General features: G+C 46.9%; 1 protein-coding gene and 1 pseudogene across 2 annotated transcripts in view; one reads left to right on the top strand and one right to left on the bottom strand.

Annotated features, from left to right (window-relative positions):
- The window catches only part of LOC147029246 (natural resistance-associated macrophage protein 2-like), a 118,763-nt gene extending 98,802 nt beyond the window's left edge, over positions 1 to 19,961 (top strand). For both annotated transcript variants that reach the window (XM_085880163.1, XM_085880162.1), the window contains exons 14-15: positions 5,705 to 5,858; positions 18,702 to 19,961. In XM_085880163.1, coding sequence (XP_085736289.1) covers positions 5,705 to 5,858; positions 18,702 to 18,776 — 229 coding nt within the window. In that variant the 3' untranslated portion in view covers positions 18,777 to 19,961. The remainder of the gene's footprint in view (positions 1 to 5,704; positions 5,859 to 18,701) is intronic.
- LOC147029248 (uncharacterized) lies at positions 9,180 to 10,377 on the bottom strand (annotated as a pseudogene).
- Positions 19,962 to 20,487: the final 526 nt, after the last annotated feature.

Below are 20,487 nucleotides of genomic sequence, written 5' to 3' on the forward strand. Positions count from 1 at the left end.
CAGAAATGAAATGGTCGCATTGGTTCTGTTCCTTCTCACACTATCTGACCATCATCGAGGAGGGAGCCGACAAATTTGCCGCTCTCGTGAATCATGTCTCGCCCAGCGTGTACAGGCTCTTCTCGGAGTGCGACACTTACGAAGCAGCGATTGACGTGCTGCAGGCGCTCTACGTGAAGCCCAAGAACGAGGTATACATACGACATCTTCTCAACACACGCAAGCAGCCGGGGAGACAATCGATCAGTTCCTGCAAGCTCTGAATCAGCTGGGAAAAGACGGCAGCTTCCGGGCCGTAAGCGCCGAGGAACACCGAAAGGAAGCCACACGGGAGGCATTCATCCAAGGACTCAGATCAGCCCACATACGGCAACGCTTACTAGAGAAAGCGCAACCCACTCTTGACAAGGTAGTTGATCAGGCTCGAGCGATGGATACGGCTCAGCAGCAATCTGAGTCATTTGGAACACCGATGCTGCTAATGAACGCTGCTACGGTGGGAACTCAAGGAACCCCACTGGCACAGACACAGCCAGACATAGGGGATGGAGAAACACCCGAGGAGCCGGATACCCAGGCCACGTCAAACTCCTCAGCAACTGCTCCGGTTGGTAAATGCTTCTTTTGTGGGTACAAAAGGCATCCTCGTCAAAAATGTCCCGCCAGAGATGCCACATGCATGAATTGCGACAAGAAAGGGCATTATGCCAGGGTATGTAAATCTACTCTAAGGAGAAATAAACCCACTTCTGCGGCTCTCTACTCGCAGAATAAATTAACTGCAGCCTCCCCGGGGAATCTATCCAAGGCTATCATCAACGTACGAATTAACGGGCATATGGCTGAGGCACTGATTGATACCGGTAGCTCTGAAAGTTTCGTCAACAGCTCGCTAGTGAAGGGCAGGAAATGGGTAATCCACCCGACTGACAATACGGTATGCATGGCCGCCACCTCACTACAATCCCGCGTACGAGGGTACTGCAATGTTGAATTGGACGTAAAAGGGTACACGCATCGGGATGTAAGGGTACTGGTGCTTCGTGATTTGTGCGCAGACGTAATTCTGGGTCATAATGTCCTCAAGCAGCACACGAGCGTCGAAATACCCTTTGGAGGAAGCAAGCCTCGTCTAATTTTAAATGCGTTGACCACCGCGGAGGTGACGTCCCCCCAGCTGTTCGCTAACTTGTCGCCGGTCTGCAAACCGATGGCGATCAAATCGCGGCGATATACCACTGCTGACATGAATTTCATCACTTCGGAAACCAAGCGATTACTGGAAGAGGGAATTATAGAACCGAGCGATTCGCCATGGCGCGCACAGGTGTTAGTAACCAGCAGTCAGAACCATAAGAAACGAATGGTTGTCGATTATTCCCAAACGGTCAATCGCTTCACCCAACTCGACGCCTACCCCTGCCGCGCATAGATGAGATGGTCGAACGCGTGGCCAATTATAAGGTATTCAGTACCATCGACTTGCGAAGCGCCTATCATCAAATTCCCATCCGAGAGGAAGACAAACCTTACACTGCATTCCAGGCAGGGAGGCGCCTCTACCAATTCAGGAGAATACCTTTCGGTGTCACGAATGGGGTAGCTTGCTTCCAACGGGTTATGGACGACATCATCTCAGATGAAAACCTCAAAGACACTTTTGTTTACGTGGATAATGTCACAGTGTGCGGTAGGGATCAGAGGGAACATGATAGGAATCTGGACAGATTCTTGAGCATTGCTAGAAAATATAATCTGACTCTCAACTACGAGAAATGCGTATTCTCGGCAAGGTCAATTGACCTTCTCGGCTACACAATAGCCGACGGCACAATTAAGCCTGATCCTGAGCGATTGCGCCCGCTCCGTGAGCTTCCACCACCTCAGGACTTGCAGACAATGCGCCGGGTGATCGGGATGTTCGCTTACTATGCGAGATGGATTTCGCAATACTCCGAGAAAATACATCCCCTCGTGCATTGCAAAAACTTTCCACCAGATGCCGCTGTTGTAAGAGCTTTCCACAACCTCAAGGATGATATCAGTAAGTCCGTGGTTTTATCGATCGACAGCTCGGTGCCCTTCGTGGTGGAAACCGACGCTTCAAATCACGCCATAGCTGCTACACTTAATCAGTCTGGGCGGCCGGTCGCGTTCTTCTCGAGAACTCTCTCTAGAAGCGAGCAGAGATACTCAGCGATAGAGAAGGAAGCGTACGCCATCGTCGAAGCGCTGCGGAAATGGAGACATTATTTACTGGGAAACGACTTCACGCTCGTTACGGACCAACGATCCGTGGCATTCATGTTTGATAGGAAAAATAACGGGAAAATTAAGAATGAAAAAATTATGAGATGGCGGATAGACCTAGCTTGCTACAGTTACGACATTGTTTACCGGCCCGGGAAAGAAAACCCTGCTGCAGATACCTTCTCCCGGGTCTACAGTTCGGCAACAATCAGTCAGGCTTTGCAAGACCTCCATGTGTCTCTGTGCCACCCAGGGGTAACCAGGATGGCACATTTCGTACGCAGACAAAATCTTCCCTATTCTGTTGAAGATATTAAACAAATGAATGCTTCATGCCCTGTTTGTGCTGAACTAAAACCCAGATTCTTTGGCGCGGCATCTGGCAGACTGATCAAGGCCACTTCCCCCTTCGAGAGACTAAACATCGACTTCAAAGGGCCCCTGCCGACCGAAACAGACAACAGATACATATTCACCGTTGTTGATGAATATTCAAGGTTCCCTTTCGCATTTCCGTGCTCGGATATGACCTCGGGCACTGTCGTGAAATGTCTCTCTGACCTCTTCGCTATGTTTGGGAGACCTTCGTACATACATTCAGACAGAGGGCCGTGTTTCATGTCGGCCGGGCTAAAACAATTCCTACTAGAGCTCGGCATAGCAACTAGTCGAACGACGGGTTACAACCCACAAGGAAACGGGCAGGTGGAACGGTATAATGGAGTTATTTGGAAAGCCGTAACTCTGGCGCTGAAATCGAGAGGACTGGGCCCCGAGCGGTGGGAGGTTACCCTTCCCGACGCTCTGAATTCCATACGCTCTTTGCTCTGCACGTCCACCAATGCCACTCCTCACGAACGAATGTTTACTCACCAACGACGTTATGTTGACGGTCAAACGGTGCCCAACTGGCTGACCCATCCCGGTACAGTGTTCATGAAACGCCCGGTACGACAAAGCAAGTATGAACCGCTGGTGGAGGGGGTCGAACTCATTGACACTAATCCAGAGTATGCTCATGTCAGGCTCCCGGATGGCAGGGAGACCACTGTGTCGGTTCGCCATCTGGCTCCCTCGGGTACTCCTCCCGCAGGTACACCACCTTCTGGCACTTCTCCTTCTGACATTTCCCCCCCAGGAACTCCGCCGGGCGACGGGGCTGCCGCGTTCCACCCGAGAGCGATCGAGGAGTCATCCCCGGCACAAGTCGAGGCTCACCAAGAGGATCGGGAGTCTCCCTCAAGTGAAACTGCCGTTTACTCCCGGAGAGGTCGACGAATAAGGCCCCCTCGACGACTCAATCTGTAAAGGGGATTATCGGCATTCTCGCTGCTCATGCTCCTATATGCCCATTATATCATATATCGATGCTCATTTCCATGCTCCTACAACTCAAAATAATCACTGCTTGGCATGTATGCTTCTGTAGATCTATTAGTCCGCGTTGCTTGAAATGTATACTCCTATAGTGCTAAAGCAATCATGGTGTGTAAGATGGGCCCCTAGTTACATTTTAAAGGTGAGGAGAATGTGGTGAATTGAGGTGAATTGAGGGACATGACGCGGGATCACATGTTGTGCGTCTCGCGTATAAGGGGAGGTCTCCGCGGTGCGGGGTGATTGTCCCCGGGGCATTGCCATTTACATCGGCTGTTCACTTGATGCTCGTTGACTGAAGGTGCTCATTGACTGGTGAGAATGGAGATTATATCGAACTCCGTGCTTACGCGAATTTATTCTGCAATGATTAATCGCACATGTATACGTTACTGCTTATGTACTCCGAGCTGAACCTGTATTCCCCGGTGTGCCCGTAGAAGCGGCTCCAATCAAATGGAATAAAGCCTAAACTCTGAAGGTTCTTCTCTCGCTCTCATTTCAATGAAGAAACGAGCTCCTGTCAATTGTGTTATATATTTTCGGAACAGTGCGATTGTTTTAACAACATGAAAAGCTTCACCAAAAATAAATTGGTGTTTTAATTTCGACAAACAACAACGATTTATTCGCGGAATTCTTCAATTCAAAGGTAATTTACTTGCTGGAAGGTAAACGTGCAAACATTGGTTCAGTTTGAAAGCCGATTTCCTTGAATCCCGATTTCGCACGACCCTGATTTTTCACTATGACACTTTATGGACCTCAACAATCGCATTATAACAGGGCCACACTGTCGGTTATTATCATTATGAAGTATTATGTACTGTATTTTTTTGTATGTGCTATTTTTTTTACATAATTTTGTATATACAACATAATTGTACGTGCTATATTTATGTGACTGGCAGCGCTCCGTCGGCGACATCACTCGGCGATAGGAATTTTTCAGCGACATTTTTTTTTTCATTTTTTTTTTTTTTCAGAGCTGGCAGATCCGTCGTATATGCGATCCGTCGTTGCCCGGAACGTCGTTAAGCGGCGCATGACGATATATATATATGTATATATATATATATATATATATATATATATATATATATATATATATATATATGTATGTAGCGCGCGCACACACACACACACACACACACACACACACACACACACACACACACACACACACACACACACACACACTATTCAATAAACTTAACTCAACAAACGCCAGATTCATTGCATGGTCATGAGGATAAACATCTTTGTCATGACTTATTTTGGCCTTATCGATGAATTCATCCCTCATGAGGCAGGTTTCGCCATGACACATGGAAAGTTGGAGGCGGTGAGGCAGGTTGGAGGATGGTAGGAATCGAAAGTGGATTTAATTTTAATTATTTATTTTTTCCCAAACGTTAAAAACCCGACAAAAATGGAAAGGGGGAGGGGGGGTGATGGAATGAGGGAGGGGAAGGGGGAAGGGGTGGGAGGAGGGACTCGATAGTGCCAGGCAATGCTGGATACCCCTGCTTGTACAATACACACACACACACACACACACACACACACACACACACGTGGATACTTTGAGTACTGGGAGGGCTCCGTTCCACGTTCTTAAAGCCGTGTATGCAGCTAACACCTACACACACACACACTCACACACACACACACACACACACACACACACACACACACACACACACACACACACACACACACACACACACACACACACACACACACACACACACACACAGTTTACGATAACAATATTTCCATTATTTATGTCATTTTCACAATCTGGGGCATGACAGTGAAACGACGTGAAATTTCTGACAGTTGTCATTGTTGTAGCAAATTGGGAAGTTTTAGTTAACTTTGGTTTAAATTTTCACAAAACGTTCAACCCAATGGAGAAGTGAAAATTCCTTCCTCGGTACCAGTTTTGAAGGTAGAAATCATAAAAATAAACAAAACAAAACATGATATGTCTTTACATACTGATTAATATTCACAAAGGAAAATCTCACTTTCCCATCGTACCAGTGACCCTCATTGCAGGTATATTTTTCAGGTTCTGGAAATCTGTTGGAGGCCTACTCATCATCATTGTCTGCATCATCAATGTGTACTTCATAGTCGACTACCTCAAACATCTGAACAAGCTATCCGTGTACGTTACAGCCGGCATTGGATCGATCATTTACCTTCTGTTCGTGGGCTACCTGGTGAGTGTTCATTGTTGAACAACTGGTCACACAATACCCTGATGAAGTATTAACCGTTGCAAAGGAGGAGGACTGATGGTTCTCATATTGCCCATACTGTAACCAGGCTACGTGTGATATGATTACCATGTGCTGATAACCTTAAACTCGCAATTCTGCAGGTAGACAGCTTCAGACTGGATTTGAGATGGATATGGACATTCCGGACAAAAGCGCCAATTTTTTTTCCCACATGTTGCCCGTTACCTTAGCTTTCCACTTTTGATAGGAACTACTTCCTCTGAATACATTATGGTGGCCATCTTGGATTTTTAAGATGGCCACCATGTAAAAACCTATATCTATCAATATCTTAGCTTCTAAGCCACTTCGGGTCACAATATTGGTGTCTCAACATACATTTTCTGGGTCAAGGAATACAACTATATCATTTAGAAAAGCAACAGATGATTTTTATTCACACGAAAAAGAAACTGAACATAAAACTTGAAAAAAAATATAACAATACTGTTAATGTACCATCCTCACTGAAAATACCGCAAGGACTGTAACTATATCAACTGAAAATGTGACGGTATATTGTCATCACACACCACTGCACATGCATTATATTCCCAGCCTACTTCTCACAGTGGCAACTGCAAAGTTGAGTGCACTTCCAGCGTGCCTTTCTGCATGCGCACCGAGCGCCACATGTACTTTTAATCTTGCAGCTACATTTGATTCGTTCAATGCAGGCCTTGGAGACCACATGTAACATGTTCCACACAGGAACTCATGGATTGTTGTCCTCATTGAGAGTCGAGCCCCAACCTTCTGGAGTAGGTGCGCGTTGTTCAATCTGCTCACTGGTGCACCATATTCCTGCTGATATGCAACTCACTTTGTGTGCTGCAATCGTGCGTCATGTGTTGGGGGAAGCCTTTGCATTGTCTTCCTCTTCTGGTAAAATAGCTCCTTTCTAGCTTCATCCACATGTTGCAGGTCACTGGTCTTATTATACAAGATAATGGTGAAGCATTCCACCATCTGGAAATGTTGAGCACCAACCTCTATTTCTGTGTAAGGATGAAGTGCCATGTAGGTGAAGGCACATGTCACATCGTGATAGCAGTTCCAAGCCTCCCATGCTGACTTTCTGCCTCTTCCAAAGAATGCAGATGTAGCATCACATCCCATGAAACTGTGAAAGATAGGTAGGGCCAGGGATTTCTCCCAAGCCAGGTCTTCATAGATATCATTGATGTGATGACATGTAAAGTTCTTGCCCACACCAAAGGCAACCCAAATGCTCACATCTTGGCACAGGGTGATCAAGTGATGGAACTTGCCAATGAGAATCACCACTACATCCTTGTCAACAGTGTACATCAGACAGTTGGTACAGCCATTCTGAAGAGCATCGTGTAAGTGGATTAGCAGCCTGGTGTCCACTTCCTCATGATCACATGGTGTCATGGATTGATCGGTTCCTCAAAGAAAAGATGTGATGATGATTTCCTTCTCTTCGGGGAAATCCACAGTGGCATTCTTGTTGGAAAGGAATGCAAACAGTTCCTGTTTGTTGGCTGGGTCACATAAGAAGTCGGTCCAGTTTCCTGGGAGCTTGATCTTTCCCACAACCTTTCTCCGAACACCTTTGTCCTCGCTTTTCTCTGGTGGATTCTTTGGTGCTGCTGAGGATGTGCGAGTCCCATACTATATCAACTCTTTTGGAGTTTTCTAGTTGTTTTATGATGTATGGAACAAAGATCCAATCAGCATACTCTTCAGATGTCACAATGTTGGTAGTGGGGAGCAAGTGCACATCAGCAGCTCCATCAAGAACTCTTCATGTCAATGGAATCAGGAGGATCATTGTGGGTGTCTTTGGCCAGAATGTTCATCAGATCAGATTTCTTTCCAAAGCGCAATTTTCCATCATCAGGTAGTGAAGCGGGGAAAGGATGGTTCTCATGGCTGAATAATGTACTCGTGTCACTAACCCTGTGCTGCATCATTATGTACAGGTGAGAGAACAGAAAAAACATCATCCTTGAGTCGCGAGGTATTTCCCACTTGTTTGGTCTTGGCTTTTTGCCATGGACAACTGAAGAGGGGAAGGGCATTCTTCTTAATCGGCTCATGAATGGAGGATGTGCGATCAGTAATAACTTCTTTGCAATATTTGGCATGCTGATCATTTCCTTGACTATGTACTGTTCGCACCGTGTTCACCACAGATTCATCCAAAACATTCCGTGTGTCTAGACTCTAGTGCCAGTAGCTCATCAATGTCATCAAGGAAAGGGTTTCCCAGCTCATTGATGACCTGAACCAGACTCACAGCGTGCTCCTTGAAACTTTTCTGCATGAACAATCCCTCTTCATGATGATAACCACAATCTGAGTCTTTATCTTTTGGGAGGTAGTCCTCTTCAAACCCCCTCAGTAACGTTGCTTGTTCAGGCCCTGAAACCATCCATTTCCTGAAGGCTGAAGGATTTTCAGTCAGACTGACTGCACCCCCAGGACCCTTGACCACTTCATTATTTTGTTAATGGGCTTGGTCGATTGGGATGGTCGAGAATCTGTTGGTGGTTTTGTGGATGACCCAGTGACTGTGCTCCTCAAACTCTTTGAGAATGGGTGCTGGCAGACTCTCCATGTCTTGGATGTGTAATGGAATCCACCATGCATAATTGTGATGGTTTTGAGCAAAGAATCATGGAACCAAGGCCTTGAGGCTTTCAACATCCAGAGGAAAATTGCCCTCATGGTGTAATCTGATGAAGATGAGTCCCAGGAGTTCCATGTTGAGAACTGTATCCCAGTACTGGAATGTTGGACTCTTCTGTACCATTTCCTGCCTCCACACCTCCTTGGCTTCATCACTGTGTGTTTCCTCAGTGTGCAGAAAAGCATCTCTTGGAGCTTTGCCAGTGCCAAAGCAGTCACCTGGTGAGTGTACCTTGTTATCGTCAGATGTGAGGCCCTGAGAAATGAGTCGGCGGTGCCTGATGATGTAATGCCAGCTTGTGTCAGTGCATTGGTCCATCCGGATCCCTCCAAGTAGTCACCATACGTTTTCCACATCACCATCTCTGTGCAGGCCACCAAACATTGTTATGAACTTATCCTCTCCGTGTGTGTCAGGCCAGTTCCACTGAGTGAGCTTGGCAAGAGCATCGAGTGGTGCATCAAAGGCGATAACTAGGTATCTTTCCAGAATTGAGAAATTATGTAGCCCAATGCAGCACATCAATTCCATGCTTGATCATGGCTGCAGTAGCTTCCTTCTCATAGAAAAGGGGCAAGAGATGTGTAAGGGTGGTGAGCTGATCTGCTGATGCATCTTGCATGGAGGCATGGAATGCTGGCCAGGTAATAGTGTCACCTTTTTCAACTTCATCTTTCAACATCTTTTGTCTCGCATGCTCCAACCAGCTCTTCTCCTTCAATTGTGCACCTACCAGTTGTCCGTCTTTTGTTACTGATGCATTTGACAGTCATGGGACTGACACTTTTGCTGTCTTCAAAGCCACAGCCGGTTCTATGGTGAAGCTGTCCGGCAACTGGTGATTCTTCTTGGTATCAGCCAAAGGCAGTCTGCTGTCATTCTTCTTCTCTCCCAAATTAAATGAAGTGGGAAACTGAAACAGACTGATGCCTGTGATATGAAATGACCCCTTTAGCAGTTGTACTTGAAGCATTGTGATCCAAGTTGTCAAGCGCACCAACGGTAAACAGTCCATGTCGCAGCTGAGCAGGAACCACAGTTCGTTTGTCCTGAAAGTTCTCACAGACAGCAGTTGCAAGCTGGCTCTCAAGCTGAACAACTCTGTCATAGGTTACATGGAGACCACCCAAGTCATTGAGCCGAGTGATGATCTTTTTCGACCTGGTCTCTGTGTGAATCTTCATTCCGATGTACAGTGGCAATGGTGGTTCCCTATCCAGGGAATGTCAACAATTAGTAGAAGTCGACGCATGCTTCTTGAAGTTGAAGAGAATGTTCTGAGAGACTGTGACATTTCCCTGCGAGTCTGTGGAATCTTGGCCTTTCAGGTCAGCACCATTCAACAGCATAGACACAAGGGTCTTGAGAGTTGATGGCACTGATCCTTGTTGACAAATTTGCCATCAAAGTGGAAACCTTTGTAGCTGACAATATCTTTGCACACTATCTTGGCAGCCGAAGCCAGCAGTGGTGCATCACCTTCATAATCGCATGCTGTGGCTTGCTTTAGCATTTGCTACATACCATGTTCAAAAAACAGAATCTTATTTTTTGCCATCACTTTGCTCTTGTGCTTGCAGGAGGTATGCTAGAACTCTCTCCTTGAATCTGGTTCTGTTAGTCTCCTTATCAACATCAAGGTATCCGGTTTTCATACAGCTGATGCAAGATCGAAAATTTGAAGTCGATGGTCCCATCTTCCACACAGTTTTCTACATCGGTAAAGAGCTCCACAAGTGCTCTTGCCTTTTTCTTCTTTTCCTCAGAAGGGCCTCCTGATACCTGCTCATTTTGCTGCATCGGTGATCTGTAGTGATTCCGTCGTTCTGTTAAGCACTGCAGATTATATTACCTGCAGATTATATTAATATATATATATATATATATACATACCGAGGGACACCAGACAGGATGATTTGGACAACTTTGTCCTCCTGATCCATGGACTCTCCCCATGTATCTCAACAAGTACCCTTAGCCTCTGTTTGTTGGGACTTCGTTCAGCTGCAGGTAAGATGGAGATCCAGACAATAGGGTCCAAGTCGTTTGACTGTGATGGAGTGAAGTCTTGTGTCAGGTGGAGGCTCATGGAAGAGTTCCAGTTCACTTTGGAACGATTGTGTGTCCAAACCTGTGGTTGAAAGGAAATAATTTAATAAACTGCTTGAGCTGTATGTAGCTATTCTTTTTGTGTGCTGGAGTTTCTCCATACCAGTCCAGTAGATTATTATAAGCGGACCTGGGGTCGGGGGTGAAGGGCACGAGGGGTGAACTACCTCGGGTTCCCACATGACTCTCCGGAATTGCAGGCTGTCACACACGAATAACTTTGCGATGCGGCGGGTCGCTAATCGACCGTGAACACCAATAACTTGACCACATGACTTAGGGTCCTCCGTCTCATGAATACCATTTACCTAAAGGTCACGTGATCTAATCACCGAGGGACACGCCCTCAGTATGCACTTGCTCAAACCGGATCACCGTACCAGATCAGATGCAGCCGAGCGGAACTGCCAAGCACGTACCGGCGAGCAAACAGATCGTTGGGGAATAACGTCTTGGCTAAGGAGAAGATTGGGACCATCCTCTGTGCAGAGTATTGGTGCTGCTTAAGCAGTCTCCTTGGCTAATGGGCACATTCCTGGAGGAGGTGCCACTCTGACACAGTAAACCAGTATGCTGGCACTCTTTTTGCTGACCTCGGAAGGATGACGGGCTGAGTTAACTCCACCTGGTATTAATTCAACAGCTGAACGGGATTTGAACTCAGGACCCTAGGATACAAAGCACACCACCCTAACCATTAAGCCAACACCAGGCATTAAGTCGTGGCTAAATTAGGGTGTGAACCATGCTGGACCAATGAAGGAAAAGACAAAAACGAACTGGGAACATTTCTATACAAAGCATTTATTTACAATGGTGAGGAAAAGAATATGACACATTGGATGGGGTTTATATGTATGTATGCCTGGTGTTGGCTTAATGGTTAGGGTGGTGGGCTTAGGATCCGAGTATCCTGAGTTCAAATCCCACTCGGCTGTTGAATTAATACCAGGTGGGGTTGACTCTGCCTGTCATCCTTCCGAGGTCGGCAAAATGAGTGCCAGCATGCTGGTATCCTGTGTCGGAGTGGCGACCTGTCCAGGATTGTACCCAATAGCCAAGGAGACTGCTTTGGCAGCACCAACGCTCTGCACAGAGTATGGTCCCAGTGGATGGATGGATATGTATGTACAGCAGGGGAATGCAAGGAATTCTTGGATTGCGGCAAAACGCAACAGCTTACAAAAGAAGACACAGAGCAGAGTTATCCCATTGTAACCTCTACAATCTTAACTTAAACTAGGACAGACGCCATCACACACACACACACACACACACACACACACACACACACACACACACACACACACACACACACACACACACACACACACACACACACACACACACACACACCTGAGAAAGATATTAGATATAGCTCAAAGAAAAAGTGCAGATGAGAATAAATGGCCTCCCAATACCTGGTGTGGTCGGCAGACCAACGCAATCCAGAATGCGTAGGGAGAGGTAGGTGGGAGGAATACTGGTGGTGTCTAAGGTGTGGGAGTGGGAGGTGTGTAATGCAATGTGGAGGGGGGGGGGGTTTCGGGCCAGAGGAAAATGGGATTGCAAGTCAGTAATGATGCTCTTTGTGCGTCCAAAGAAGATGGGGGGTAGAGAGAGGTGGATAGAGTGAGGGGAGAATAGATGCATGAGGCGAAAGATCCCTAACCGAGCCATGTAAAGGTCTGTTTGTGTAGCATGTATCTCCATGGGACGCTCCGCCTGAGCATTCCCACCTTGAGATGTGGCGCGTTATCTCCTGTGTGGTGGAAAATAACTCGATTTCCATACGATGGATCAGCATACCAAAAGAGAATCTTTAATTTCATAAATATGGAGCAAGAACATTCAGCGATTCACTGAAACATTCAAATGAACTTCACTAACTGGAATCCCGAAGCAATCCCTCTTGTACTCATTTGGCATCCAAAAAAGGAGCGTCAGGCATTTGGCAATTCAACTACGGGATGAGCTGATAGGCACAAGGTGAAAGAATTCAGACCTGAAATACATGGCCACTTTGGGTGGGAGTGAAAGAATAACACACTCATGGAAAAGTTTGCAGTGTAAGCAACCATGTCAGCCTGTTTCTTTGCAGTGAGCAAGACCTTTTTCATGGTAAGATATTCATATGTCAATATGTAGGTCAAAAGACTGTCGGAAAAGGGGAAACATTACTGGCAGCCAATTCGATGATAGTACAGAAATTAAATTTATAAAGTACCAGCAACATTTCAACAAGTGAATGTAATTGAGAATACATGAATATAATTATTTTTCTTTCACACCTGCTTAATCACTTTGCCGGGGCTCGTGGCAATGTGCACTCCACATTGGTCTGTCATTCCGCCCCCCCCTCCCCATGCAGCCAGTTAAGAGCACGGTAGGGAGTCACTGCAGTTGCCCCGGATCAAGCTCTCAAGAAGAAGCACGTCCTGGCAATCGCACACCACTACCGATAGATTGAGTGAAGAGATAGCGAAGGGGAGGCAGCGAAGAAGAGGCAACGAAGAGAAGAGAGCTAATAGCTCTGTGCTCCCCCTTTTATAAGCCCCAGGTGAAGGGTGGGGTGATGACCCAAAGCGACATGCTGTGACCCGAATCCTGCTTCTCTATTGGGCCACAGTGGCCCAAGCCACGCCCTGCCAGGCTCTGGGACTGGAAGTTGTCTCAGTTGCCCATCTGCTTTGGCACAGGTCGAAGCTCCTGACTCAACATAGGGTGTGCTCCCTGAGCCGGCACCCGAGCCCCGAACGTGCTCCAAGTGCGGTCTGAATGTCCAATAGCAATGGACTTTCCCCGCCACACATGCCGCCCCCCCTTCATGAGCCAAATACACAACCGGGCCCCGTATCAAACTCCTGGATCACCCTTCTTGCGACCCCTCCTCGTTGCCCCTGTCTTGCCGTGGTCTGCTGACTGCATGAGGGTTGTCTCAATTCCGCGTGCTCACCCGGGATGTCCCTGGCGAGATGCGGTCGAGCTATTGACATCTGTTGCTTGGCCAAGCATCTCGCGGTCCCGAGGACAGCCCGAGTCATACAGTACTCCTCCATATAGAGTGGCAAATTGCAGCGATGTAATGGTACGAGGGGGGTGCGAGAATATTTTTCCCGTGTGCGGAAGGCGTTTGTGGTCGAAGTGGTGAGCTTTGGTGAGCGAGGTGTGAAGTAAGGTAAAGTGCCGGTTGGGGATTGGCGTGCAGATTTGAATGAAATAATGGCGCATGCATGCGTGGGTTTTATCGTGTGTAGTGGGCTTGTGGTTCCGAACCACGTGAGGCATCATGGTGTGCTTATTATCAATCACATATTGAATGGGGTGTGTGCTTGCATGCTTGTTTTGTACCATGGCTAAAAGGAAAGGGTTTGGATAGGAATCAAAAGATGAGATAGCTACAAGTTAATATACCTAACTACGAGACCCACGCAATGCACTTCGTCCCGTGAACCAACTAGACATGAGGGGACGTCTGACTGCATGAAGACTGATGAAATAACTGCCTGGGGATCACTGTATGTTGGCTGCTATTGCCTTAGAGGCATGCAGTTTTGTTGAACCGCAACAACATTTAGCCTCAAGTGCTCTGACATTGCCACCTTCTATTCTAGCCATTAACTCTGTCTCCGGCAGCTCGGTAGCCATCTGTCTTATGTCTCATAAGCTCCAAGTGTTTTAAATTCATGTAGGTGTCCATCCTCTCGATGACAAAACAGACAGACCATTTTGTGAATCGACTGGCGCCGAGGCCGTTTAACCCCAGAAGTGCTGCTCTCTGAAGCATCATCCTTGTCACGCTTTTTGGTAGCTCTCTCCAACTTCTCTTTGCTGAACTTGACAGAGAAAGATTTGTGCCATGCACCCCGGTTTTTGACCAGTTCACCTGCAGTCATGTCTTCTCCAAAGTTAAGCTCTCATCTAAAAAAACGGGATGAAAGGGGATTTGCCCAGGTCTCTGAAAGAATTAATGTTATTTCGGAAGGAGCTGTATTGTTCTGACTTGTCCCTGCTTCTTGTGCATTGAGTGGGAATTTCTGAAGCTCTGTAGTCTTTTCTTGAAAGATCGAGCACATGTTTCAATCCACCATGCTGGTCAACCTGAAAATAAATTAAATTATTAATTTCTTCTGAAATAATCATCCCACAAAACATGTCACTTAACTTCTCCGTCTGTTTCACTTCTTTTTCTTTCCTCTGTGTTGATGGAACTGTTCCGCCTGAAAAAACACTAACTGAAAATATCCAAGCCTTGTTTTATTTTTGACCAAATAACCAATCTGACACGATCCTAAATGGTATAGTTGTATTCCTTGACCCTGAAAATGTATGTTTAGACACCAACATTATGATCCTAAGTGACTTAGAAGCAGAGACCTTGATCGATTTCAGTCGTTTTGTGGTGGTCATCTTGAAAATCCAAGATGGCCACCATAATGCATTTGGAGGAAGTGGTTCCTCCAAAAAATGGAAAGCTAAAGCTATGGGTAGCTTGTGGGGGAAATTTAGTGCTTTTGTCCAGAGCGTCCACAACCGTTTGCTAAACTACCTGACGAAGACTTTCATTCACCACTGGTAACTCGTATCTATTTCAGCAATACATATTTGACTGTGAGTCAAACGTGGTCACTGTGCTGAGTGCTTTGGCCTGATGAAAAGAAGAAGAAGGCCCACTCCTTTCGCCCATTTGTGTGCATCGGGCTTCCGAGGAGTTTTTCTTTGGCTTGGCGGGGCACAATCCTGGACGGGTCGCCATCTGACGCAGGATGCTCGAATCGGCCTGATGACACATGCTGGAGAAATTTGAACGTTAGGCCTGGCCAATCGGTTTATGGAACAATTGGGCCATGAGTGTAGCAGCTGCAGTCCCTGCACTTAATGGGGAAATGATGTCATGAGGTCGATGTTAGATCGATGTGCAGCACATCTCGCTCACGTGGCCGGAAGGACCTCGTGTTAGATCGATGTGCAGCACATCTCGCTCCTGTGGCTGGAAGGACCTCGTGTTAGATCGATGTGCAACGCATCTCACTCACATAGCCCACAGAACCCCGTGTTACATTGATGTGCAGGTTTTCACTGAAGATATCCTGTTTATACCGTACCATATTAGGAATGAATGGATGCTTCCAATCTGAAACAAGAGACCAGGCCCACATCACTGGACATGTTTCAACAATTGATTCTGTCTGACACCCTGCCATGCTACGCACAGCCATGCAATGGTATCTAGGTTCCCTCCCTGGAATGGCTTCCAGAAGAGATATGCACGTGACATGGATGTGTGATTATCATGCTGGGGGGTGTGAAAATCGTCACACGATGCGCTCGCTCGTGCCTGTTACGTGTGGGACGATGCCAGATTTAAACCTGCCTTTGTCTCCCTGATAAACCGTGGGAGGCAAAGGAAGGATAACAGATGCCGCATGTGCTACGTGCTGCGAAGATGGGAAGGTGCTCCGTTCAACGTAGCATGTCACGCGATCGATGTTGTTGCCTCACGTGTGGCAAAGTCCTGAACATTGGTCATGGTGTGGGAGACGATGAATGCTTGTATGCCCTCATCATCGCTCTGTAATTCACGAGTGCAAAATATGATGCCGAGATATGCTGTAGCAGCCTCTACCACCCCAGTGGAGGCTTTCACAGCGTGCAGGACGAGTGACATGTGCGGTCCCGAGACCTACGTCAGCGAACCGTTGTGTCCCCATGGAGAGTCCGTCCAGGATAGCCCCAAATGACGTCATAGATAAGTCGTCGGTCCACGTGACCACTTCCACAGCCAGGTTCATGGGTTCGTGTGAGCAGCGCAAGACCGTTGCGAACAGCACAGAGCACCGCGAGTGTGAAATGCGAACTTGAATGTGCGATATTCGAACCAGGTGCCTTCTTTGTTAGGATCTGGAGCCGCCGTGGAAGCACGGAGATACTCCAAAATGGCTGTGCTGGTAGAACGATGACCCTTCTCGCCGATGCGACCAGTCTCGAATTGCTCCGACATCGGGGTGAGGCACGGTGAGCCGGCAAAATATGCGGAAGCATCGATTTTTTTTTACGCCATTTTTTTCCCCCAGAGTTCCCAGCAGCAGAATGCATCAACTTGAACCGCGGTTGGTAAAGGTCACGAAAACAATTATGTTGAACACGGGACTCGGCTCGACGATAAAAAGAACGTTGTGGCTCAAAGCTTCTTCAAGCAGTGCGCCGAGCTTCTCAGGACACCAAACCCGTATGTGGTGTAGATTTTATGTCTCTTATCTCTTAGATAAAATCTCTTAGATTTTATGGGAGGAGGAAGAAGAAGCCGATCCTTCGGAAAAAAAGGGCCGGGCTCATGCTGAAGGATGACTCACAATCATTGCCATGACGATCCTCGACTGTGACGACAAGATCTTCACTGCACTCACGAGCAGTCGCTTACTCAAACTCGAAAAGGCTGACGTCTCTCACGGTACCATTCTGGGCTCAAAGCTCGAAATTAACTTAATTATATTAACGACGTTATTACACAAATCCTTTTTCTTTAATTTGTGTGCACGATGCAGTTTTGAAAATCAACTGTGGAACATTTTTCAACATTCATAAGCATCCTTATCTTCTTTAATGGACACAATTATTTGCACATTCTTGTAGAGTTGGCTGGGAGAAAGTTGGCCCAAGTCTTTCACGAACCGACAAGCCCGGACTGATGTTCGACTGACGTGAGGGTAGGAATATGTAATTTGTTCAGGGTGCCATCGACAACTTGCCTACTCTCCGCGAAAGACACCGTGGGATCTTTAGCATCCACCATCAAATGGAATCCTTCCATCTCCTCTCTCTCCGTCAAGGTTGGAGTGCCCCAAGGCAGTGTTCTGGGCCCAATCCTATTCCTCATATTCATCGATGATCTCTCTGACTCTGTAAAATCCTCTTTATCCATTTGCTGATGACTCCACCCTTTGCCATGACATCCCCCATCCTTCAAGCAGGTGGGCTGCAACCTCTTCCCTCTCTTCAGACCTTGAGAAATAAAATAAAAAAAACTGGTCAAATACTTCAATTATGTCTTTCAGTCCTGACAAATCTCACACTCTCACTACCTCTCTCCAAAAGGATCATCTGGCACCCCACCAACACTCCTCTACCTGTATCTACTTTCTTAACAACCCTCTTGAGGAGGTTCAGTCATTCGAACTCCTGGGTCTCACGATCAGCCACAATATTTCTTGGGCAAACGACATTTCAACATTGGCCTCCAAAGGCAGCCACCGACTGGGCATCCTCCGTCGTACAAAGTGCTTCCTTGGCACACCTGAACTTCTATCCACCTACAAAGCTTTCATCCGCAGCTTGATTGAGTATCTCTCTCCCCTCTTGGCTCGCTCCCCTGCCTCACACGTTGCTCAGCTTGCAGGGCTTATCACTTCTCCATTGCAGAGAGGTCGGTAGCTGTTCACCACAATCTCAGGTCATCCCCAATCCGAAACCATTATCTTTTATACCCTCATGAACCCCACCCATATCTCTCCCAATATTCCAGTTTTTCTTCCTCGGAGCTTCCTTCTCCATGCGTGCGTGTTTTCCATCCTGTTTTTGTCTCTTACGTCCTGATCCGTTCAGTGTGCCGGCTCTCCCACGAGCCTCGACTACGTCTCCAAAAGCATCAAGCAAGTAAGCAGCACGTCCCATTTTTAATGTCTTTGGTATGACTCGACCGGATTGCCCCACTGCCGGGGTCAAGTTGGTGCCTCTTTTGCATTATAATTCAATGAAAAAGTTAATCTGAGTGCTGTTATGACTCGCCGATGAATTTGAATAGTTTCAGAAGGAAATGGAACTCTTGTCACCCTCATGGGTCACGGCAGTTTATCGTGAACAACCACAGAAGATGGTTTCAAAACGAGTTACAGACAATGGAATGTGTGATGTATCATAATTATGTACTTGTGCGTAAACACAAATACTGTACACATTTGTACAATCCACAGAGTTTACCTATGGACACCTTGATTTACCTTTGTTTGAATTTTCAGACGAAGAAATGCTTCTCCACATTGGAATCTTGTCGTTCCACTTGCTGCTCTGGAGGATACGAGACTCTTGAATGAGGCTGATGATGCCTCGTGCTCAAAACCCTGTCCTCGTATTTGTATCTTAATACATGTGACAAGAAAACTCACTTCATGATGCTGTTCAACTCACTTCATGATGCTGTTATGAACTTCTGCTTTTTCTTTACTTGCCATGCATTCCTCTAATCCAAATACTTACACCGATCATTACGGAACAATTACTCATAGTCTTGTTAAATGTTCAACCATAGGCTGCACATGAATTACAAACTTGGCGATTAGATGAAGATCGGGGTGACGACGTGAAATTACTGTGACATGAGAAAAGGAAACTCGTGGGGAAGGTCTGGGAGTTCACGGTAGGGTTGGGGAGTTTGAGAAGAGAGACAACAATCGGAGAAAGGAAGGCGAAGTGAAGATGGATGTATGGAACCCACAAGAGGGGTGATGGGCTTGGGGAGCAGGGAAGGGGTCAATAACTCCACCGTTTTTCAAACTTAGTCTGAAGATGTCCCCGAACGGAATTAATCGTGAAAGATCATTGAAAGTTAAAAACACGAGACAAAACATTTTCTGAATCATCACATGTTTCGTTGTGACCTCAGCCAAAGAAAGGCATGAAGGTATTTCTGAAAAAGGAAGTTTGAAACGATAAAAAAAATGTGCAAGCTCAGGATGGAATTATTAATTTGTATAATGTCTTTTTTTTTTTTTTAAATTAAACATTTTATTCCTTTCTTACCTTTTAATATGACTTTTTTTTTAAGACCAAGTGTTGTGTTAATGTTGTAGAAGTTCACATTACCATGAACCTCGTATTATTTGCACTTCTTATATAACTATGAAAGCCATCCATGACAAAGGTTACGTCCCCTCCGTGCCATTTGAACATGAAATGGAGAGGTGTACATGTGACGTCACCAAACTTGCAATCCGCCATTTTGGATGACGAGCAAACAAAGTGAGACCAAGTGTCTTGAGAAACAAGGACATGGGTTTTGTCATTGTTTTTACATTTGTTAAAATGGTGAATTTTTGTGCTGTGTATTTAGTTGTGTCAATCATGCCGATATGGAGGATTGGTTGTCCTATTAGAGACTGCCGACAGTTCGTCCGACACAAAGGAAACCGATATGACAATTGTCAAGCGAACGGAGGAGAGAGTGACTGTCAAACACAGGATGATCACATGTCGAACCAATAAACCAGCCCGACACTCAATTCTGTTCATTGCATTTTGTGAATGGGAAGTGGTCAAATGTTTAATATTTACATTGGTGGTGAAAATTGCAAACCACTCCAAAAACGCGAGAGAGATCGCAGATTACAAAAATGTATACCACATGTATAAAAACACGACCGCCCCCGAGCGCAGCACCCACGACCGCCCCCGTGCTCAACACCTACGACCGCCACCGTGCTCAACACCCACGACCGCCCCCAAGCGCAGCACCCACGACCGCCCCCATGCTCAACACCCACGACCGCCCCCGAGCGCAGCACCCACGACCGCCCCCATGCTCAACACCCACGACCGCCCCCGAGCGCAGCACCCACGACCGCCCCCATGCTCAACACCCACGACCGCCCCCGTGCTCAACACCCACGACCGCCCCCGAGCGCATCACCCACGACCGCCCCTGAGCAGAGCACCCACGACCGCCCCGAAAGCAACACCCATGACCGCCCCCGAGCGCAGCACCCACGACCGCCCCCGAGCGCAGCACCCACAACCGCCCCCGTGCTC

This window comes from Eptatretus burgeri, chromosome 4 (assembly GCF_056783735.1).
Source record: "Eptatretus burgeri isolate ZD-2024b chromosome 4, Ebu_testis_v1, whole genome shotgun sequence".
Classification (NCBI taxonomy): domain Eukaryota; kingdom Metazoa; phylum Chordata; class Myxini; order Myxiniformes; family Myxinidae; genus Eptatretus; species Eptatretus burgeri.